Source organism: Salvelinus namaycush, chromosome 7 (assembly GCF_016432855.1).
Source record: "Salvelinus namaycush isolate Seneca chromosome 7, SaNama_1.0, whole genome shotgun sequence".
Classification (NCBI taxonomy): Eukaryota; Metazoa; Chordata; class Actinopteri; order Salmoniformes; family Salmonidae; genus Salvelinus; species Salvelinus namaycush.
In genome coordinates, this window is record NC_052313.1 from 24968355 (window position 1) to 24991850 (window position 23496).

General features: G+C 43.8%; 1 protein-coding gene across 3 annotated transcripts; it reads left to right on the forward strand.

The window, feature by feature from the left end:
• Positions 1–111: 111 nt before the first annotated feature.
• Positions 112–22633, forward strand: LOC120051132. 3 transcript variants are annotated; one of them, XM_038997822.1, is made up of 17 exons: positions 112–378; positions 2821–2927; positions 3073–3227; positions 4411–4568; positions 4879–5046; positions 10805–11267; positions 11715–11816; positions 13281–13374; positions 15396–15619; positions 15882–16124; positions 16394–16492; positions 18136–18329; positions 18447–18621; positions 18906–19062; positions 19506–19659; positions 20826–20937; positions 21618–22633. In XM_038997822.1, exons 1-17 carry the CDS (start codon positions 364–366, stop codon positions 21797–21799), a joined length of 2802 nt encoding a protein of 933 aa, XP_038853750.1. In that variant the 5' UTR covers positions 112–363; the 3' UTR covers positions 21800–22633. The 3 variants fall into 3 exon arrangements, with proteins under 3 accessions (XP_038853750.1, XP_038853752.1, XP_038853751.1); XM_038997824.1 differs by having other exon boundaries at positions 13311–13374; XM_038997823.1 differs by having other exon boundaries at positions 113–378; positions 13284–13374.
• The last annotated feature ends 863 nt before the right edge of the window (positions 22634–23496 follow it).

Here is a 23496-nt window from a genome sequence, read left to right on the forward strand (position 1 = left end):
CGTGACCCCCGCTGTTCAAATACAGTAATTTAAAGAAAGCGGCACCACGAGCTGCTGGTTATGTGGTGTGGATTATCATTTGCTGACTGTCTTGTCTGAGTACACATTGCTACAGACAGTTTTAATGATATTGAAACAAAACGACGAAGTGTTCAAACGTGTGTGTAGTCTGTATAAACATTTTCTTATTTTGGAATAACGGTGGTTTTCGGGGCGTTTCCCACTGTCTGTCAGCAGTTTTGATAGGTTCAAATCGCGTTCTGTAATGTAGCCATTGGCTCTGGCTACTAATCTTTCCTTGACATGCAAGCCAACAACAGGGCACATAGCTAGCTAGTGCAAAGAACCACTGAAACTGAAAGTATGGATTCCACTCCGGTAAGTTGCAAATAGCCAACTGGCTTAATACTTTCACTTCTAAAGAATAACAGTTATTACTTAAATAAGTTGGTACAGTAGTAACTAACAGTTAGCTAGCTAATTGGATAACGTTAGCTAGCTATGTTAGCTATTGTACCTAGCACATCCTCCATTGTAAATTCCCGTAGCAGTAGTTCACTTGCTAGGATGACAGTAAGCTAGCTAGCTACCGGTAGTTATCTGCATTAAGATACAAATGGCCCTGTTTAGGTTAGAATGAGCTCAAGTAAAATACCCGGACTTTGATAATTTCCCTGAAGAAGTGGAGTTCAGAGTGATCATCATGTCACGTCGAAGTTTCTAACCTAGAGTAGAGGTCCTAGACTATAGCAAAGATTTTTTGTAACTAAACCAAGATTGACCACAGACTGTCGTTTCCAATAGGAATAAATTAGTCAAAGTGGGCAGAGCCAAGCACGAGCTACCGATATCCTATTGGCGCGATCTAGCAACGTCTGCATATTTCCATCAGGGAACACCTCCTCTGTGAAGTGCGCGTGTGCAATAACTCATTCCCATTGCACTCCTAAACAAACAACACGATTTGTAAAAAACTTTTGCAAAGGGTAAAGTCTACGAAACGTAGTCCACTCGGTTCATATCAGATTGTAGTTTTAGGAACCGTAAACTGTATTGATCCGTAGCCTACATTTCACTGATCTTAGTAGCAGAAAGCATTTTTTATTTGTGTCCTTCAAGGCAGCAGTCAATGATCAAGATTAGGCTAATTTTCAATTGATTTTTTATGGCGGTTTGATCGCGGGTAGGCACTAGTAATGTCTGCAGTTTTCGGTTTGGCTATTTGGCTAAATACATCTCTTTGCCAAAATGTGTGATCTCTCCCATGTCTTATTCGACTAGTAGTTGTTCTGAAATGTTTATTGCTTGCTTATATTTTACTCCCTCTGTTTAATATAACACACATACATTGATTATTAATTTCGGTTGCCTATCCTGACGGGAAGTTTGTTCTATAGAAAGTATTTGACTCTGATGTGTGCCACAGAAAGTACTTGACTCTAGTGACAAAATTAAAGAAATTAGGAGGGCCGTTTTCTTGCCTGGCGGAAATTCTCCCACCCCCCTACTATTTTAGGACTGCAAGGCCTGGCACACTTCAGAATCATTTTGGTAGCTCATGTTGACCAGTAGGGTGTGCCACAGAAAATATTTGACTCTAGCCACAAAATTAAGGAAATTAGAAGGGGGGTTGAATTTTGGCAGGCAAGAAAATGGCCTTGCCGAAATACTCCTCCCCCCTTTAATTTCCTTAATTTTGTGGCTAGAGTCAAATATTTTCTGTGGCACACCCTACTGGTCAACATGAGCTACCAAAACGATTATGAAGTGTGCCAGGCCTTGCAGTCCCAAGATGGAAGGGGGGGAGAACTTTGGCAGGCAAGAAAATGGCCTTGCTGAAATCCCCCCCCCCCTTCTAATTTCCTTTAGTGACAAAATTGAGTCAAATACTTTCTATAGAACAAACTTCACATCAGGATAGGCAACAGATTAATTATTAATTTCAATGTGTGTTATATTAAACAGAGGGAGTAAAATCTAGGCAAGCAATAAACATTTCAGAACAACTACTAGTCGAATAAGACATGGGAGAGATGACGAATTTTGGCAAATACATTTATTTATAGACTAATACAAACTGAAAACTGCAGACATTACTAGTGCCTCCCCCGCAATCAAAGGACACTAATAAAAAATGCTTTCTGCTACTAAGATCAGTGAAATGTAAGCTAAACTGACAATGGCGTGAAGAGTAGAAATCTCAACTAGCAAGAAAGTCACAGCAATGAAGAATTGAGTGCGTGCTCGGTGGGGGGAGAATTCTGGCAGGGGGGAGATTTTCTGCAAAACACCGGCCAGTGGGCTTCCTCTCATGAGTGGAAAAGCCAAGCGGATGCTTCACATTTATACATCTGAGGAAATATCTGTCTCATTGTTCTATCTGTGACTATAGTTTATTAATTGGCACTGGAAGTACAATACAGCTAGCTAGATACCAACTAAGCTAGCCAGCTAGTTGAAAATACATATGAAATTGTTGAGCTTTATCAGACCTAGAAAACAAGCTTTTATGACAACACAGCATTTCCCTATAAGGATTAATCTCAAGGCTAGCTCACTTCAATCAGCTGCTGTCTTTAGTCAAACTTGCACTTTGTCGTCAGAGCCAAACAATCACTCCATTCATCAGTCACACTTCATTCAGGCATTATTGAGTGAGATTGATTGACTTTGTAGGGCATCATCTGATTGATCTGCTCAAAGAAACCAGGGGCACCCTTTGCCCCTTTTGTGTTCGGGCAATTGTGCGGTTTGTGTATAGGCCCGCCTTTTGTTATGAGTTTTCCTGTTGTCTCACACCCCCATGGCTTTGTGTTGTAGACTATCGGAGAGTTGTTCCATACCCTGTGTGAGATGGGCTTCAGTGAGGAGCAGATCCAGTCTGCCGTGCAGGCAGGACACTTCTCAGTGCCTGATGCAGCTGAGTGGTGAGTCCTCCCAAACCATAACCCTTAAATGGACAGGCAAGGAACTATGTTTTCCGATGTCAAGACAGGTGTTGTCAATAACTGAACATGTCAAATGGTTAATGTTTTTTTTCCCCCCATCTTTTTTTCTATGTGTTTACGTCAGGCTTTTACAAGGTGAAAATCTGAGGCACAAGCTGGTCAAAAATCCATCCCAGCCAGTTTCAACGGCGTTCGCTGCATTTAACCCTCCCAAAGACGCGGGGAGCTCTTGCCCCCCAAGCACATCACACTCACAGACATCGCCCAATGACAGTAGAGGTGTGACACACCATTATGATATTTCATCAGGCATTTGTTTTCCATGGTTGATTGCATACTGTAATGTAATGGTCCAATGTCTTATTGTGCACAATTGACCACTTGTGGTGTCTTTTATCCCTTTTGTACAAATCAGATAACGGTCTTGTAAAACTTGGAACAGCGAGTGGCTTTGCCTTGTTTCCAGCTGAATATACAGGGGAACTGTGTACAGGACAGGGCATAAGTTACAGTAAATTATCCAAGCTTTTTGTTTCCAAGCTAATCTCCCTCCCTCATAATCTTCCAATAATACTTATTTGTTATAACATAGTGATGACATTGATTACATTTCAGTATGTGAAGTCTCAGTGGTGCATTTGACGTATTGCCATCTTGCTCATGGAGGAGTTTTTGGAAACATCGCATGTGTAGTTTTAGCTACTCTAGGAAGTGACTTTGCAGGCTAACTTAGTGCTGCCCCCTTCAAATCAAATCATTTAGTATCTCAAGTTGAAGGCCAACCGGGGTAGTGAAGGCTGGTGGTAGTAACTCAATTATCCTTCTTCTTTTGTGTGCGATTTTAAAATAATCGGTTCAAGGACATGCATGTGGTGTGATAGAAGCAATTATTGGTACTATGATTGTGTAAATATTGACCACGAAGATTGCCATTTTCCCATTCACCGTAATGGGGATCTTACTTTCTGGAAACAGCCTACAGTACTGCGTTCGACCTTGAACTTTGTGACTTCAATGAGAGAGGGCAGTCGCGGCAGGTAGGCTAGTGGTTAGAGAGTTGGGACAGTAAGCGAAAGGTTGCTTGTTTGAATCCCCGAGCTGGCAAGGTGGAAAAATCTGAGTACGGCAGTTAACCCCCACAGCAACTGCTCCCCGGGTGCCAATTATGTGGATGTTGATTAAGGCAGCCCCCGCACCTCTGATTCAGAGGTTTAAATGAGGAAGGCACATTTCGGTTGAATGCATTCAGTTGTGCAACTGACTACCGGTAGGTATCTATCCCCTTTCCCAGTCGTCTCCCCTGCCTCAGACACATTCCTCGCTTGAAATTGTAGCCTTAAATATATATTACTTAACTGAAGTTTTGGGCAAAACACCAACCTACTCTGGACATAGCATAGTAGCTAGTTATTTGACTCTTTATTTCAGCAGTGACCATTCTGTTTCTAATGTGTGTCTGAAGGCCCCTCTTTAGTCCTGGGACCCACGCAACCCACCAGCCCATCCACAGACACCCCACCGCTGGAGTCACGTATCAGGCAGGACAAGAGTGACTTTCAGGAGCAGCAGAGGATGCGTGTGGCCAACGAGGCCAGGAACGAGAGGAGGCAGAAGAAACAGGTCAGCAGCACCTGCCTGATTGATCAGCTGAAACACACTGAGCACACACACACACACACACACACACACACACACACACACACACACACACACACACACACACACACACACACACACACACACACACACCCAGCATAGCCACAGGGTATTCGACATGCTAGTCTAACATACTGCAGTGCATACTGCCTAGTGACACAATTTACATTGAAGATTGGTTTATTCAAATTATTGAGACTATATATTCAGCCCTTTTTGCAAAAAAGTCACACTCCGACATGGCATCCCTGTGACGTGTGTGTTGTTACCTCAGGAGCGTGAGCTGGTGCTGAAGCGTATTGCTGAGGACCGGAGGAGCTTACAGGAGAAGAAGACCCAGCCGAGCGCCTCCACTGAGACCACGTCCCCCCCTGGCAGCAGCCAAGGCCAGAGGCTGGGGGGTACGGTCCAGACTAGTGTAGACAACAACTGCATCCTCATGGTGAGACTGAACCCTCCTCTGGCAATGGTTACATTCAGTGCCTTCAGAAAGTATTCACACCCCTTGACTTTTTGTTGTTACAGCCTGAATTTAAAATTGATTCAACTGAGATTTTTTTTGTCACTGGCCTACACACAATACCCAATTATGTCAAAGTGGATTATTTTTGTTGTTGAAATTTCTACAAATGTATTTAAAAATGAAAAGCTGAAATGTCTTTGAGTCAATAAGTATTCAACCCCTTTGCTATGGCAAGCTTAAATAAGTTTAGGAGTAAAAATGTGCTTAATAAGTTACATGGACTACAATAATAGTGTTTAACATGTTTTTGAAGATCTACCTCATCTCTGTACCCCAAACATACAGATAATTGTAAGGTCCCTCAGTCGAGCATTGAATTTCAAACACAGATTCAACCAAAAAGAGGTTTTCCAATGCCTCGTAAAGAAGGGAACCTATTGGTAGATGGATTTTTAAAAAAGCAGACATTGAATATCTCTTTGAGAATGGTGAAGTTGTTAATTACCCAGTAACTACAAAGATACAGGCGTCCTTCCTAACTCAGTTGACAGAGAGGAAGGAAACTGCTCAGGGATTTCACCATGAAGCCAATGGTGACTTTAAAACAGTTACATAGTTACATGGCTGTGATAGAACTGAGGATGGATCAACAACATTGTAGTTACTTCACAATACTAACCTAATTGACAGAATGAAAAGGAAGCCTGCACAGAATAAAAATATTCCAAAACATGCATCCTGTTTGAAATAAGGCACTAAAGTAATACTATAAAAAAATGTGGCCAAGCAATTCACTTTTTGTCCTGAATGCAAAGTGTTATGTTTGGGGCAAATACAATACAAAACATTAGAGTATTACCACTCTCCATATTTTCAAACATAGTCGTGACTGCATGATGTTATGGCTATGCTTGTAATTGTTAAGGACTGGGGAGTTTTTCAGGATAAAAATGGAATGAAGCTAAGCACAGGCAAAATCCTATAGGAAAACCTGGTTCCTTCAAACACTGGGAGATTAATTCACCTGTACAATAACCTAAAACACATGGCCAAATCTATACTGGAGTTGCTTATCAAGAAGACAGTGAATGTTCCTGAGTGGTCAAGTTACAGTTTTGACTTAAATCTACTCAAATCTATGGCAAGACCCAAAAATGGTTGTCTAGCAATGATCAACAACCAATTTGACAGAGCTTGAATAATTTTGAAAATAATATTGGGCAAATGTTCACAATCCAGGTGTGCAAAGCGACTTACCCAGGAAGGTTCAGCTGTAATTGCTGGCAAAGGGCTTCTACAAAGTACTGACTCAGGGTTGTGAATACTTATGTAAATTCAATATTTCTGTATTTCATTCTCAATAAATTTGAGAGCGAAAAAAGATATCTAAAAACATGTTTTCACTTTGTCATTATGGGGTATTGTGTGTAGATGGTGAGAAGAGAAATTCATTTTTTTATTCAGACTGTAATAACAAAATGTGGTATAAGTCAAGTGGTATGAATACTTTATGAAGCCACTGTATGCCTAGCAGCATAGGCAGTGCTCTAAAGTGCGACCATTTTGGTTGGATATGCTCCTAAATATTTTGCTCTACGACCAGTGCGCTTCACTGTACTGTTGTTCCCGAGTGACTATTTTCATCATGATATGCGTAGATTTCCATTATTTTCTATGTTTTCAAAAGTATTTGAGTGTTGTGTTCATATTTCACAATCTCCTCAGGCTTTTGGAATTGCCTAAAGTCAATTGCCTAATGTCAGTCAATAGCAAAATATTGCACTTATTGATTTAAGCTTACATTATAACATGCTAAATGTTTCTGATATGTTATAAATGAGCAAACGAATAGATGAGCTGCACCTCCACGTGTTTTCCCAGCCAGAGGTCAATTAACCAAAAATATGGAGATTTAGTTAAAAAAATCACATTGATTCATTACCAGACAAGTCACAGGATTTTGGTTTGGAGAAGCCAAGGCTATTACGCGAGTGAAAAGCAAAATAATCCACTAACGTTAGGCTACATAACATGCTAGCAACATTTTCTGATCAGTCCTGCTAATAGATGAGCAACCTAGAATAATGATCATAAGCACTCACCTTAATTTAGCTAATATTTTCCAGCCTAATTGTAACCAAATATCCAAATTGAGATTCCGTGAAAACAAAAATCTGATATTGATTGATTTATCAAGAGGAGTCCCCATGTTTGTATCAAAGCAGGCACTCCCAAATTAAATTATCATCCAGTTGACCACACCGCTATTGCTTTACATTTATTATAATGGTTGGATGACTTTGGAAGCTGTCATCAAGGCATAGGGTGGCTATTTAATAAATCTCAAATATAATTTTAATTTGTTTTAACACTTTTTTGGTTACTACATGATTCCATATGTGTTATTTCATAGTTTTGATGTCTTCACTATTATTCTACAATGTAGAAAATAGTAAAAATAAAGAAAAACCCTTGAATGAGTAGGCGTTCTAAAACTTTTGACCGGTAGTGTATGTCGGACAGGTTTTTTGTATCAAGATTTGTTACGGGGGGCACACAAATCCAAAACAATGTGATTGCAAAATCGAATGCTTCTACCCAAAATAGTTACCTTACCTTTCTACTTAAAACCTAAATCGATAATGTCATTTAACGTGGTTCTTCAATAATTATGCATACTACTTGTTGGATACGCATTTGGTGTCAAGCTGACTAGTTAAGCCTTGATGTTTTCACACATCATCTGATCCAGGAAGGAATTTTCCAAATGACAGTCAATTGACTAACAGCTGTTGTGATAGCGCATGCGATGCAACAACAGCCCAAGTGCTAGAAAAAAGGTGTTTGTGAGGAATGTCCAGAATATTTTGGTGTCTCATTCGTTACGCCAGTGACCGTTGTACCTGGTTCCATGCTGGATCTAATTATCCCTAGCAAATTGATGTTGATCATTTGTCTGCTTGATTTACAGCAGGGTCTCATTACCTTGATGCTTTCTCTGTTAAATCTAATGTGTTCATGTTTTTGTGCCTCAGATTGGACACCGAGTCTACTATGCGCAATTGTGTAGGCTAGACTATTGCGCATCACCCAATACTATTCCTATTAATTATTCTGCATATAATGACAACAAATTATACTGAACAAAAATATGAATGTGTTGTGTGACAAAACTGCACATTTTAGAGTGGCCTTTTATTGTCCCCAGCACAAGGTGCACCTGTTAAATGATCATGCTGTTTAATCAGCTTCTTGATATGCCACACCTATAAAGTGGATGGATTATCTTGGCAAAGGAGAAATGCTCACTAACAGGGATGTGAACAAATTTGTGCACAGAATTTTAGAGAAATAATCTTTTTGTGGTATGGAACAGTGGTGGAAAAAATACTCAATTGTCATAAGTAAAGATACCTTAATAGAAAATGATTCAAGTAAAAGTGACAGTCACCCAGTAAAATACTACTTGAGTAAAAGTCTCTAAAGGTATTTGTTTGAAATATACTTAAGTATTAAAAGTAAATGGAATTGCTAAAATGCACTTAAATATCAAAAGTAAAAGTATAAACCATTTCAAATTCCTTATTTTAAGCAAACCAGACTGCCCAATTTTTTTATTTTATTTTTTATTGACGGATAGCCAGGGGCACACTACAACACTCAGACATAATATACAAATGAAGCATTTGTGTTTAGTGAGTCCGCCAGATCAGAGGCAGCAGGGATGTTCTCTTGATAAGTGTGTGAATTGGGCCATTTTCCTGTCAAAATGTAACGAGTACTTTTGGGTGTCAGGGAAAATGTATGGAGTAAAAAGTACATCATTTTCTTTTGGAATGTAGTGAAGTAAAAGTTGTCAAAAATATAAATAGTAAAGTACAGATACCCCAAAAAATGACTTATGTAGTACTTTAAAGTATTTTTACACAAGTACTTTACACCACTATTATGTAAAATTTCTGGGACCTTTTATTTCAGCTCATGAAAATATGGGACCAACACTTTACTTGTTGCGTTAATATTTTTGATCAGTATAAATAGCCTAGTGGGCTTATTCTCAATATCATCTGGTAATGAAATAACATGACAAATACATTTTTTCCCCCATGTTACTTACACCTGCAATTTTAAACAATACAAGGAGCTTGAAAAAGCCTACATGAATTTGGAGCTCAGAAATTCAAGTACTGGAGTAGGACTACCTTAAAAAGCAGACATTTCTTCAATTTGGTGCTTGAAAAGTCCTTGTAATTATTGTAGCCAATTTATAAGTTCCCCTGTTGCCTTTATGATTTTCCCTGATTTCATTTTTAAATCGTTTTTGTGAGAAATGTGGCCACTTTCGTTTGTTTCCTGCCTCTTCAATTGAAGGGTGCGGTAAAACCATGTGCGCTTATTATGAGGATAACATGTTTTTTCTCTTTTACCCTTATTTTATCAGGTAAGTTGACTGAGAACACATTCTCATTTACAGCAACGACCTGGGGAATAGTTAATGGGGAGAGGAGATGAATGAGCCAATTGGAAGCTGGGGATGATTAGGTGGCCATGATGGTATGAGGGCCAGATTAGGTATTTAGCCAGGACCCCGGGGTTAACACACCTACTCTTACGATAAGTGCCATGGAATCTTTAGTGACCACAGAGAGTCAGGACACCCGTTAAACGTCCCATCCGAAAGATGGCACACTGCACAGGGCAATGTCCCCAATCACTGCCCTGGGGCTTTGGGATATTATTATTTATTTATTTTACCAGAGGAAAGAGTGCTTCTTACTGACCTTCCAACACCACTTCCAGAAGCATATGGTCTCCCATCCAGGGACCAACCAGGATCAACTGAGCTTCAGAGGCAAGCCAGCAGTGGAATGCAGGGTGGTATGCTGCTGGCAACATCGAATGTTGGCTTCAATTTGGCTTTCCATACAAATCCTTCCACTTTTCATAGCTTAATTATGTGTGCCTGCGTCAACCACATACTGTAGGCTACAGAAAAATTGCCATGCATGTATCCAGTCTATTTAGTCAGACAATGTCCACATTATTCTCACATATTTTAGAATGTAATAATAATTTGAATATCAACGCATTGGCAAGGTATTTTTTAGTGGTAATGGCCTATTTAGTGGTTCTATATTAGGCCCTATATATACAATGATTTACAATTGTATAACGTTGAGGTCCTTGAAAATTAAAATGAAGCGCTAGAGTTATGGGTCAATTTGCATATTTTCACTTTTATTCCTCTAAGTACATATGTGGAACTGCATGAAAATCCATTTGGAAATGTTGATCCCTATGTCACACATTGGCTCCATTATTTACAGAAATAACCTGTTACACAGTGTAGAAACCTAATATTCCACCAATGACAGGTTTTTGTATCAACATTTTAGCTTTTAATAATAAACAAATGTTTTACAGGGTTCCATATTCCTTTTTATGGTACAACATGTGCTTCAGAAGTATCTAGAATACATATAGGCCCAATATATAGGCTATATCTCAATCAATTAAAAACATCTTCTTTTCTGGTGCTCCTTAACACCAGTGTTACCAAAATGTGTTGTATTAATTTAGAGCCCTGAGCATAGGTAGACTTCTGTCTTGATTGTTGACTTGAGAGCACTCCTATTAGTTGATTGAAGAGGCGTGCATGAATTGTGTAGCTTAGTTAGATGGAGACTGAGGTGGTATGTTATAATGGAGGTTTCACCCTCTCTGTCCCTCCCTGTAGATCCGGCTACCCTCTGGGGAGTCCATGCGGGAGCGCTTCCCTGCCGACGCCCCTCTGCGCAGCGTGATGGAGCACATCTCCGGGCGCTACCCCTCCCTGGCCTCCTTTTCCCTCCTCCAGGGGTTCCCACGGAAACGCTTTGGGGAGGCGGAACTGGCTTGCTCCCTGCGCTCCCTGGGCCTCACGCCCAACGCCGCCCTCTGTATCCAGACCACGCCCCCAGAGACACCCCAGGATCCGGCCAGCCCAGCTGCACGCCTCTTATTGGGCCAGGAGGAGGGGGTGGTTCCACCCCCTGCGCTTCCCCAGCCACAGCAGCCCCAGATACCAGAGCTGGAGGAGGAAGGGATGGAGGATCCCGCTCGGCCCCCACCTCTGCCTCACCAGCTGTGGGAAGAAGCAGTGGGCTACGCAGGCATCCCTGGTGTTGGGCCCCCAATGACCGGACCTTCTCACTCCTGGGGTAAGATTCACGTCTGGCGTATGAAGTCCTCATTCACAATGTATTTGATGTATTTTCAAATATCACAGTCGATGACTTGTTGGGTGTTTTACCTTCAGAAATGCATTTTCTTGGAGTGTAAATGGTTACATGGTACCATGTAACGCTGTATAATTGCCTTACTCACGAAGGCTATTGCATTATGGACCCATTAGTTTGAGGCGTCACTTTGTGAAGACACCATAACACCATTACAGGCACTAAGTTTCATTCAGGCATTCTGTGTCAGCTAAATGTGAATTGTTCACTCCGGGCGCAGTTTCTCCTAGGTACAGATCTAGGATCAGCATCCTCTCCCCCAATCCTAACCTTAACCATAAGTGGGAACAATGTGAAACTGACCCAAGATCAGCGTCTAGGTGCCACTTCATCCCACTCCAAAGTGTTCATGCAGTTTTTCCCTTACAGGACGGGGCCAGAAGCTGAATCCTGGTGATGCAGAGGAGGCTGCCAGCTCAGATGATGAAGAGATGCCAGAAGGGGGTAGAGAGCCGCCCTTCTTCCTCAATGGTACTAAAACCTCTGTTTGGAATTTTCTTTTATCCTTCCTTCCTTCGTCTCTCTGTGTCTCCCTGGTTTTTCCTCTGAACTCCTTGTTCTTTACAGTCCAATAAAGATGAGCCCTCTCTCTGTGTCAGTGGTTAGACAAATGGCTTTGAACTTGATGAGCACTGTAGCCCCATTTGCAGTAGGATTTAACCTGCTGTCCCCTGGGAATATATATATTTTTTACAGCAGGTTACTGCAGAAGTAGTTGAAGTGAACCAGTGTGTGTGTAGAAATCCGTTGAACTAACCTGCCATGGCTGCGGTCAGGATAGTGAGCCAACTGGCCCAGTGATGATGTTTGGTATCGCCTCACTCACCATGAGAAAGCTGCTTTGATTGGGAAATAGCAGGTGAATGCGCCCGACTTTCCAACTTATGCAAGTTTGCACTGCACTCACTCGTGCCAAAAATAAGTCTGTCTTTCTGAGTAGTCAAGCTCTGAGGTACAGACAGTAATCCAAGTGTTACACTTCGTGTGAAGCTCATTGCCGGGGATTCTTTTTACAGCCAAAGAGGAAGCTAAGCTGAAGAAGAGGAACATTGTGATTAGAGAGAGATTTTGTTTATGAGAGGCATGTGATATGTCTCAGAGACAGGCATTCAGATTGTTAAATAGCTTGGATATTTGTCTGAAATACACTATATATACAAAAGTATGTGGACGTCCCTTCAAATTAGTGGATTTGGCCACACCCGTTGCTGACAGGTGTATAAAATCGAGCACACAGCCTTGCAATCTCCATAGACGAACATTGGCAAGTCAGTGACTTTCAACATGGCATGTGCTGTTATTGTGAAGTGGAAACCTCTAGGAGCAACAATGGCTGAGCCGCGAGGTGGTAGGCCACACGAGCTCACAGAACGTCACTGCCGAGTGCTGAAGCACGTAGTGCGTAACAATCGTCTGTCCTCAGTTGCAACGCTCACTACTGAGTTCCAAACTGCCTTTGGAAGCAAGGTCAGCACAATAACTGTTTGTCGGGAGCTTCATGAAATGGGTTTCCATGGCCGAGCAGCCGCACACAAGCCTAAGGTCACCATGCGCAATGCCAAGCGTTGGCTGGAGTGGTGTAAAGCTGACCTCAACCCCATCAAAAACCTTTGGGATAAATTGGAACGCCGACTGCGAGCCAGGCATAATTGCCCAACATCAGTGCCTGACCTGACTACTGCTCTTGTAGCTGAATGGAAGCAAGTCCCCGCAGCAATGTTCTAACATCTTAGGGAAAGCCTTCACAGAAGAGTGTAGGCTGTTATAGCAGGGAACGGGGGACCAACTCCGTATTAATGCCCATGATTTTGGAATGAGATGTTCAACGAGTCTACATACTTTTGGTCATGTAGTGTAATTCAAGATGTATGGCTTCTAGAATTAATACAGATTTAAATTGAGTATCCAAAAGGCCTAACCTATTGATAACCCCAGCAGATATGCCCCGATTACCCTTCTTCCCAGAGAACCGGCTGCGTGGAGTGCTGGAGCCCAGACACCACTGGCCAGACCAGGGCAACAGACTTAGGTGAGTGCCCAGCCTAAACCTAGCCTATATCATGACCATGACCTCCACTTTAAAGCAATGTCTTTTTTTGTAACGTGATTTCAATTTCATTTGATACTGTTCAGGATCTAAACTCAGCGAAAAAAAGAAACAGCTTCACAGGTCTTCATTGTGAAGGGTTTAAACACTGTTTCCCATGCTTGTTCAATGAACCATAAACAATTAATGAACATGCACCTGTGGAACAGTCTTAAGACACTAACAGCTTACAGACGGTAGGCAATTACGGTCACAGTTATGAAAAATTAGGACACTAAAGAGGCCTTTCTACTGACTCTGGAAAAACACCAAAAGAAAGATACCCAGGGTCCCTGCTCATCTTCGTGAACGTGCCTTAGGCATGCTGCAAGGAGGCATGAGGACTGCAGATGTGGCCAGGGCAATAAATTGCAATGTCCGTACTGTGAGACTAGGCGCTACAGGGAGACCGGACGGACAGCTGACCATCCTCGCAGTGGCAGACCACGTGTAACAACACCTGCACAGAATCGGTACATCTGAACATCACACCTGCGGGACAGGTACAGGATGGGAACAACAACTGCCCAAGTTGCACCAGAAACACACAATCCCTCCATCAGTGCTCAGACTGTCTGCAATAGGCTGAGAGAGGCTGGACTGAGGGCTTGTAGGCCTGTTGTAAGGCAGGTCCTCACTAGACATCACCGGCAACAACGTCGACTATGGGCACAAACCCACTGTCGCTGGACCAGACAGGACTGGCAAAAAGTGCTCTTCACTGACGAGTCGCGGTTTTGTCTCACCAGGGGTGATGGTCGGATTGGCTTTTATCGTCGAAGGAATGAGCGTTACACCGAGGCCTGTACTCTGGAGCGGGATCGATTTGGAGGTGGAGGGTCCGTCATGGTCTGGGGCGGTGTGTCACAGCATCATCGGACTGAGCTTGTTGTCATTGCAGGCAATCTCAACGCTGTGCGTTACAGGGAAGACATCCTCCTCCCTCATGTGGTACCCTTCCTGCAGACTCATCCTGACATGACCCTCCAGCATGACAATGCCACTAGCCATGCTGCTCGTTCTGTGCATGATTTCCTGCAAGACAGGAATGTCAGTGTTCTGCCATGGCCAGCGAAGAGCCAGGATCTCAATCCCATTGAGCACGTCTGGGACCTGTTGGATTGGAGGGTGAGTGCTAGGGCCATTTCCCCCCAGAAATATCTGGGAACTTGCAGGTGCCTTGGTGGAAGAGTGGGGTAACATCTCACAGCAAGAACTGGCAAATCTGGTGCAGTCCATGAGGAGATGACTGTAACTTTTGATTTTGACCCCACCCCTTTGTTCAGGGACACGTTATTCAATTCCTGTTAGTCACATGTCTGTGGAACTTGTTCAGTTTGTCACAGTTGTTGAATCTTATGTTCATACAAATATTTACACATGTTAAGTTTGCTGAAAATAAACGCAGTTGACAGTGGGAGAACGTTTATTTTTTTTGCTGAGTTTATAACCCTAAGCAGAACTTATATCGGAAAAAATATTTGTAGGATTATTCAAGTTGAATTGATATGTAATAGGTAACTCCGTAGAAAGTGGATTGTTTTTCAATGTTTAGTTCTGATCAGCACTGCAACGCCTTATTATAAACTTGTTGAATGTGTAGAAGTGTGCCAGTGTCCTAAAGGTCAAACATAAGCGGTGACTTGATGTGTTGGCATGCAAACTTCAGACTTGGCATGTAGCCTTGATGGCATGTAGCCTGAGAAGGGGCTCAGGACCAAAACCTGCTCTGTAAATACATTCATTTTGAATGCAGCAGAGTTCTCCACATTATAGCCAGAGTGTGAACTTGCACTCTCCCCGTCATGGATTTAAAGCGTTGGATTGGTGTAAACATTGGCTTGGATTAAGTTTCCACCATTGTTAAATCCATGACGGGAAGTGTGCACAAGGGTGGAGAATCGGGAAGCTTTTCTTATCTTTAATCATTTGACTAGATGCAAACGTGGTTGTGTCTCACCCAGGGAGGGGGTGGCAGAGGATCCAGCAGTGGAGCCAGAGGAGGCTGCAGGTTGTGTGGTGCCGGGGGCAGCGGGCCAGGCTGCAGTAGAGCGCCTCCAGAGAGCTGCCCAGGACGACCCCCAGGCCACTCAAGGTCACCCATCCCCCCCCAAGAAACCCTTCAGGACGCCCAGCGTCCCCTCCCTCTGTGTCATGGCCACCCGGGCCACAGTCAACCTCATGACAGGTCAGAGAACAACTTTAAAGTCCAACACTGTTATTTGCACACAAATAAATGTTGAAAGGCCTCACTTCTTGCCAAAACAACGACCTAGCCAAACGACTGTTTTTCCAACCATCTCATCTCAGAAATGGTCAGAATTGTACATACAATGATATTGGTTGTGGTTTATTGCAATTGTGTAAAAAATTCAAGATCACAGAAATTCATGTCTGGAAAGCTGCATAGAAAACTTCTTTCTTTCTCTCCTTCGTTCCTCCTCTCTCAGCTCCCAGCATGCAGTACAGCAGCAGTCTGTCGTGTCTGACCCCTGAACTGGCCGAGCTCCTGCTCAGTCACATGTCCCGCGAGAGGCTCCTTCGCCCGCGCACCCTGGAACTCTTTTTCGGCTGCCCGATGCAGAAGTTTGTCCTCAACTGCTACCCGTACTCCACCAACGAGCTGCTCCGGCAGCTACGGGCCTTCACTGCACTGAAGCACCTGAGCCTGGTCAACTCTCCTCTCATCACAGGTATACCTTTACCTTGACCGCTTTTGTGCTCACTGAGTATGCGTCCCAAATGGCAACCTATTCCATATAAAGTGCACTACTTTTGACCAGAGCCCTATTTCAACACTATTATTAGCGCCATTTGAATGTCAAGTTAAGTAAGAAAGTTACAAAAATAAAGGAATATAGATGCATTGGTAAGCTATCACTTTAAGCATGTGACCGGTTATCTTTGCAGCTTGTGGCTATGATAGTGATGGTTGCTATCTCTTTGTTTTCCCGTTGTCCAGACGCAGGCCTCTCTGTGCTGTGCAGCCTACTGAAACTGCAGCACCTGAACCTGGCCTCATGTAGCAAGCTAACAGACTCCTGTCTGCAACACATTACAGGCGAGGTTCTTCTCTAATTCTGGGTTGTATTCACTAGGCACCAAACAAAATAAAACTGACTGAAACAGGAAGGGACTATACCTGAACTTGCCCAATAAGTAACGTTTGTTTTGGTTTCTGTTGCAAAACGTTTTGCTATGGTGTGCACTAATAAATACGACCCTGGCTACAGCATAGAACGGCTGTGGATGAATTAAGTTTTTAATGCTTGGTAAGCAGTCTTGTAAATACAGTGCATTCGGAAAGTATTCAGACCTCTTCAATTTTTCCAAATTTTGTTACGTTACATCCTTATTATAAATGGATTTAAACAATAATAATCCTCATCAATCTGCACACAATACCCTATAATGACAAAGCAAAAACAGGTTTTTAGACATTTTTGCACATTTTATAAAAAATCTAAAACTGAAATATCACATTTACAAAAGTATTCAGACCCTTTACTCAGTACTTTGTTGAAGCACCTTTGGCAGAGATTACAGCCTTGAGTCTTATTGGGTATGACGCTACAAACTTGGCACACCTGTATTTGGAGTTTCTCCCATTCTTCTCTGCAGATCCTCTCAAACTCTGTCAGGTTGGATGGGAAGCGTCGCTGCACAGCTATTTTCAGGTCTCTCCAGAGATGTTTGAAGTCTGGGGTCTGGCTGGGCCACTCAAGGACATTCAGAGACTTGTCCCGAAGCCACTCCTGTGTTGTCTTGGCTGTGTTCTTAGGGTCATTGTCCTGTTGGAAGGTGAACCTTGGCCCTAGTCTGAGGTCCTGAGCACTCTGGAGCAGGTTTTCATCAAGGATCTCGCTATACTTTGGGACTAGGTCAGGGAGGTGACCAAGAACCAGATGGTCAATCTGACAGAGCTCTAGAGTTCCTCTGTGGAGATGAGAGAACCTTCCAGAAGGACAACCATCTCTGCAGCAGTCCACCAACTGGCTTTTATGGTAGAATGGCCAGCCGGAAGCCACTCCTCAGTAAAAGGCACATGACAGCCCGCTTGGAGTTTGCCAAAAGGCACCTAAAGGACTCTTAGACCATAAGAAACAAGATTCTCTGGTCTGATGAAACCAAGATTGAACTCTTTGGCCTGAATGCCAAGCGTCACGTCTGGAGGAAAACTGGCACCATCCCTACGGTGAAGCGTGGTGGCAGCATCATGCTGTGGGGATGTTTTTCAGCAGTAGGGACTAGGAGACTAGTCAGGATCGAGGGAAAGATGAACGGAGCAAAGTACAGAGAGATGTGCCAAGCTTGTAACGTCATACTCAAGAAGACTCAAGGCTGTAATTGCTGCCAAAGGTGCTTCAACAAAGTAGGGTCTGAATACTTATGTAAATGTAATATTTCATTTGCTAACATTTCCCAAAAATTATGGGATATTGTGTGTAGATTGATGAGGGGGAAAAAGCTATTTAATACATTTTAGAATAAGGCTTTAACGTAACAAAATGTGGGAAAAGTCAAGGGGTCTGAATACTTTCCGAAAGCATGATATGGGAGCATAATATGGCAAGAGTGGCGCTTCAACTTGGTAAAAATGATTGAAATCATAATTACGGATAAATGTGTCAACCATTTCACCAACTTGAAAGGAGGACTAAGATAAAAACAAAAATCTCACTCCGCACCCTTTGTGTCTTAAAGGCTTGAAGAGCCTGTCTTTCCTGTCGCTAGACCAGACCAAAGTAAGCGATGTAGGGATGGTGCTGTACCTGCAGTCTGCTCCTTCGACACTCACCCAGCTTAGTCTGAACCAGACCTCTATCACGGAGGCCACCCTGGCAGCGCTGCCCGCCTATGTGCCCCAGCTACGACTGCTCAGCATCAAACACACTAAGGTAGCTCACTCTTGCGCTCGTACAAGCACACAAACACGACAACACACCCAACCACAATATCCTGAGCCCGTTTTGAGATTTAGGTCTACTTTGACCCCTTCCTCCCTCGTCTGTCAGGTGAGTGACGTGTCGGCCCTGGCTGAGCTTCCCAGCCTGCAGACCCTCTACCTGGACGGCACGGCGGTGAGGGAGGGCTCTCTGGAGCACCTGGCCACCCACTCCGCCCTCTCTGCCCTCAGCGTGGCCGGCATCTCCGTCGCTGATGGCAACAACGTTCTCCAGATCATCTCAGGTGAGCTGCACATGGTATGTGTGTGTACAGCAGTATTCACATCTGAGAGGGAGAGAGACTGTGTACAGCAGGAGTTTTCAAATCAGGGCCTCAAGGTCTGCAGTACTGCTGTTTGATTGACTTAAAGTCATTGATTTTCCAGAGTCCATTCTCCCTGTTTTCTCAGGTCCAGTCCCTGATTAGAGGGGAAGATTACAGCAGATGTTATTGTTGTGTATGGCTCACAGTATATAGTTCAATGTATTTACTAAAGTACTACGTCTGTTTTGGCTTGTTCATCCCAGGTCTCCGGCTGACCCAGCTGACCCTGCCTGGACGCCACTCGGTGACGGACGCCGGCCTGGCCTTCCTCTCCAGACTGTCCCTGCTGTCCGAGCTGGACCTTACTGACTACACATACGTCACCGACCAGGGGGTCACCCAGCTGGCTACCATGACCAGGTCAGCTCACTCTCTCTCATAACTATTATCCTCTCCTGGTGTCAATATACACGCTTGTCATGATAGAATGGCACTCAGTGGTCACCAACCTCTGTCTTGTGGAGCTATACAGTGATTTCAACTAATCATTTAGACTAACTGGTTGTGTTCGTGGTGAGCTGGAACAAAAATCTGCACACCATTGCTCACATGGACTAGAATTGGTGGTCACTGCTCTAGTTGATTCACCAGCGTCCTCCAGTGTTGACATTGCAGTGAATGAAGAAATGCTGGGCCGTATTCATTAGGGACCAAACAGAAGAAAACGGACTGAAACGAGGGACTACCTGAATTACCTGTCCAATAAGAAACGCTCATTTTTGTTTTCTGTTGCAAAACGTTTCGCTACGGTCAGCACTAATGTATACGACCCTGATAGAAATGTCCCCCTCTCTTGTCTCCAGGCTGAAGAGGCTGTCGCTCAGCAACACCCAGGTGACAGACGCGGGGCTGCCCTCCCTGCGCTGTCTGCAGGAGCTGCTGGAGCTGTGTCTGGACCGCACGGCCGTCACCAGCCGAGGAGTGGCCGCCCTCGTCACCGGTCTGCCACACCTGCAGGTACGGAGCACGCATGAAACCCCATAGACAACTATTGTGTAAGTGGATAGAACTCTGCAAATAAGTTATAGGGCACCAATGGCGCTAACAGCGCTCCGTTGTAAAACTTTGTTCAAGCTGCACGGCCAGGTACGACTCCAACACAATCATTAAGTTTGCCGATGACACAACAGTGGTAGGCATGATCACTGACAACGATGAGACAGCCTATAGGGAGGAGGTCAGCAGGACAACAACCTCTCCCTCAACATGATCAAGACAAAGGAGATGATTGTGGACTACAGGAAAAGGAGGACTGAGGACACCCCCATTCTCATCGACGGGGCTGCAGTGGAGTAGGTTGAGCGCTTCAAGTTCCTTGGTGTCCACATCACCAACAAACTATCATGGTCCAAGCACACCAAGACAATCGTGAAGAGGGCACAACAAAACCTATTCCCCCTCAGAAAAATATTTGGCATGGATCCTCAAAAGGTTTTACAGCTGCACCATCGAGAGCATCCTGACTGGTTGCATCACTGCCTGGTATGGCAACTGCTCGGCCTCTGACCGCAAGGCACTACAGAGGCTAGCGCGTACAGCCCAGTGCATCACTGGGGCCAAGCTTTCTGCCATCCAGGACCTCTATACCAGGCGGTGTCAGAGGAAGGCCCTAAAAATTGTCAGACCCCAGCCACCACCATAGACTGTTCTCTCTGCTACCACACGGCAAGCGGTACCGGAGAGTCAAGTCTAGGTCCAAGAGGCTTCTAAACAGACTCCTGAACATCTAATCAAATGGCTACCCAGACTATTTGCATTCTCCCTTCTCTCTCTTTTACACCGCTGCTACTCTCTGTTATTATCTATGCATAGTCACTTTAATAACTCTACCTACATGTACATATTACCTCGACTAACCGGTGCCCCCACACATTGACTCTGTACCAGTACCCCCTGTATATAGTCTCACTATTGTTATTTTACTGCAGCTCTTTAATTACTTGTTACTTTTATTTCTTATTCTTATTAATATTTTTTTAACTGCATTGTTGGTTAGGGGCTTGCAAGTAAGCATTTCACTAAGGTCTACTACACCTATTGTATTCGGTGCATGTGACTAATAAAATTTGATTTGATGCAATTATTAGCAGTAGTTACATTGATGTTGTGGCTTTATGTTCCAGGTATTAAGCTTGGCCAGTACTCAGGTGGGCGACACGGTCGTGAGGAGAGGTCTGGTCCACTGTGTTCAGCTCTTCAAGCTCAACCTCAGCCGGACACGCATCACTGACCACGGTAAGATCCCATCATACAGTTGAATAAAGGGCGCACTTGGCCCAAAATAGTCAACTGAACGGTCATTGCAAAGATAGGACATGAGCTCTCTAATACATCTCTATATGCCAGCAGCATACCACCCTGCATACCACCCTGCATACCACTGCTGGCTTGCTTCTGAAGCTAAGCAGGTTTGGTTCTGGTCAGTCCCTGGATGGGAGACCAGATGCTGCTGGAAGTGGTGTTGGAGGGCCAGTAGGAGGCACTCTTTCCTCTGATCTAAAAAAATATCCCAATGCCCCAGGGCAGTGATTGGGGACACTGCCCTGTGTAGGGTGCTGTCTTTCGGATGGGACGTTAAACTGGTGTCCTGACTCTCTGAGGTCATTAAAGATCCCATGGCACTTATCGTAAGAGTAGGGGTGTTAACTCCGGTGTCCTGGCTAAATTCCCAAATTTTGCCCTCAAACCGTCACTTAATAATCCCCAGTTTACAATTGGCTCTTTCATCCCCCTCTCCCCTGTAACTATTCCCCAGGTCGTTGCTGTAAATGAGAACGTGTTCTCAGTCAACTTACCTGGTAAAATAACGAATAAATAAATAAAAATAGGTCCCACTCATTATCTTGCAACACTTCCATGGAAGTATTTAGAGGTGAAAACCTAATATACCTTCTTTTTGTGTCCATTTCCCTCAGGACTGAAGTTCCTGAAGTGCATGTGTCTGACCCAGGTGAACCTGGACGGCTCGGGCGTGACCCTATCGGGCATCGCCAACCTGGTCGCCTCCTGTCCCCACATCACCAGCATCAGGGCCAGCAACCCGCGAGCCATCCCCCCTGACCAGGTCTCCGACGACAACGACGGTGACAATCAGTAGGGGGATGAGTAGTGCCCCCGCCCAGCCCTTTCTGATGAGGCTTGGGTCAGCTAGCTAGTAGCTTCCGCTGTGCTCGGCGGTATCAGCCCCATGTTTCTGCATCCAGCTGACAGGCTCAGCGTAGTCTGGGTGAAGAGAAACCCAGCTCTAACTGCACTGCTTCAACAGCGGCTAGTGGCACTACTCGCTCAATCACAAGTCCACCATAATAGCTGTCGAAACCTTAGAAGGGTGCCTTCTTGTGCTTCTAAAGGTCTAGATGGGATCCCTGCTCCCTGTAGTTAATCTCAACCCCCATTAAAGTTATTACGACGAAGTCTCACATAAGTGTGCTATGTTGATCCCGGTGTAGGGTTCAGTTGTCCCTAAACGCAGATTTTGGGTCAGTTTTGCATTTCTCCCGCTAATGGTTCAGTGTAGGATTGGGGGAGGGAAAGCTGATCCTAGATCTGTACCTAAGGGAAACGTCACTCCAGAGTGTAGATCCCCCTGGGCCTGGCAGAGGTATAGTATGCATGATGTCCAATCTACATAAAGCAAAGGAACTATGATTAGGAATTGATCAGGGGTATAACCTTAATATATCACAGCATGTTTTCACCCAGATTTTTCTGCCTGAATTATCTAACGAATCAGTTAACACTACTGAGGTCCAACATTTAACTCCAGTTTTACTTACTTCCTGTATTGTCAAAAAACGAAATGTTGGGGGTGGTTCAAGCTAAGGCAGGTTCTATCTACAGTTGAAGTCGGAAGCTTACATACGCCTTAGCCAAAAACATTTAAACTCAGTTTTTCACAATTCCTGACATTTAATCCAAGTAAAAATTCAATTTTAGGTCAATTAGGATCACCACTTTATTTTAAGAATGTGAAATGTCAGAATAATAGTAAAGAGTGATTTATTTCAGCTTTTATTTCTTTCATCACATTCCCAGTGGGTCAGAAGTTTACATACACTCAAATAGTATTTGGTAGCATTGCCTTTAAATTAGGTCAAACGTCGTTTCGGGTAACCTTCCACAAGCTTCCCACAATAAGTTGGGTGAATTTTGGCCCATTCCTCCTGACAGAGCTGATGTAACTGAGTCAGGTTTGTAGGTCTCCTTGCTCGCACATGCTTTCTCAGTTCTGCCCACAAATGTTCTATAGGATTGAGGTCAGGGCTTTGTGATGGCCACTCCAATACCTTGACTTTGTTGTCCTTAAGCCATTTTGCCACAACTTTGGAAGTATGCTTGGGGTCATTGTCTATTTGGAAGACCCATTTGCGACCAAGCTTTAACTTCCTGACTGATGACTCAAATTATGTCAATTAGCCTATCAGAAGCTTCTAAAGGCATGACATAATTTTCTAAGCTGTTTAAAGGCACAGTCAACTTAGTGTATGTAAACTCCTGACCCGCTGGCATTGTGATACAGTGAAATAATCTGTCTGTAAACAATTGTTGGAAAAATTACTTGTCATGCACAAAGTAGATGTCCTAACTGACTTGCCAAAACTATAGTTTGTAAACAAGACATTTGTGGAGTGGTTGGAAAACGAGTTTTAATGACTCCAACCTAAGTGTATGTAAACTTCAGACTTCAACTGTACTAACATTTGATTAGCCAGCAAGTGGAAAGCTAAGCATTGTTGGTGGTTGTGGAGAGGTTGACTTCTCAAAGCAAATAGTGGGCCATGATATGGGTTGCAT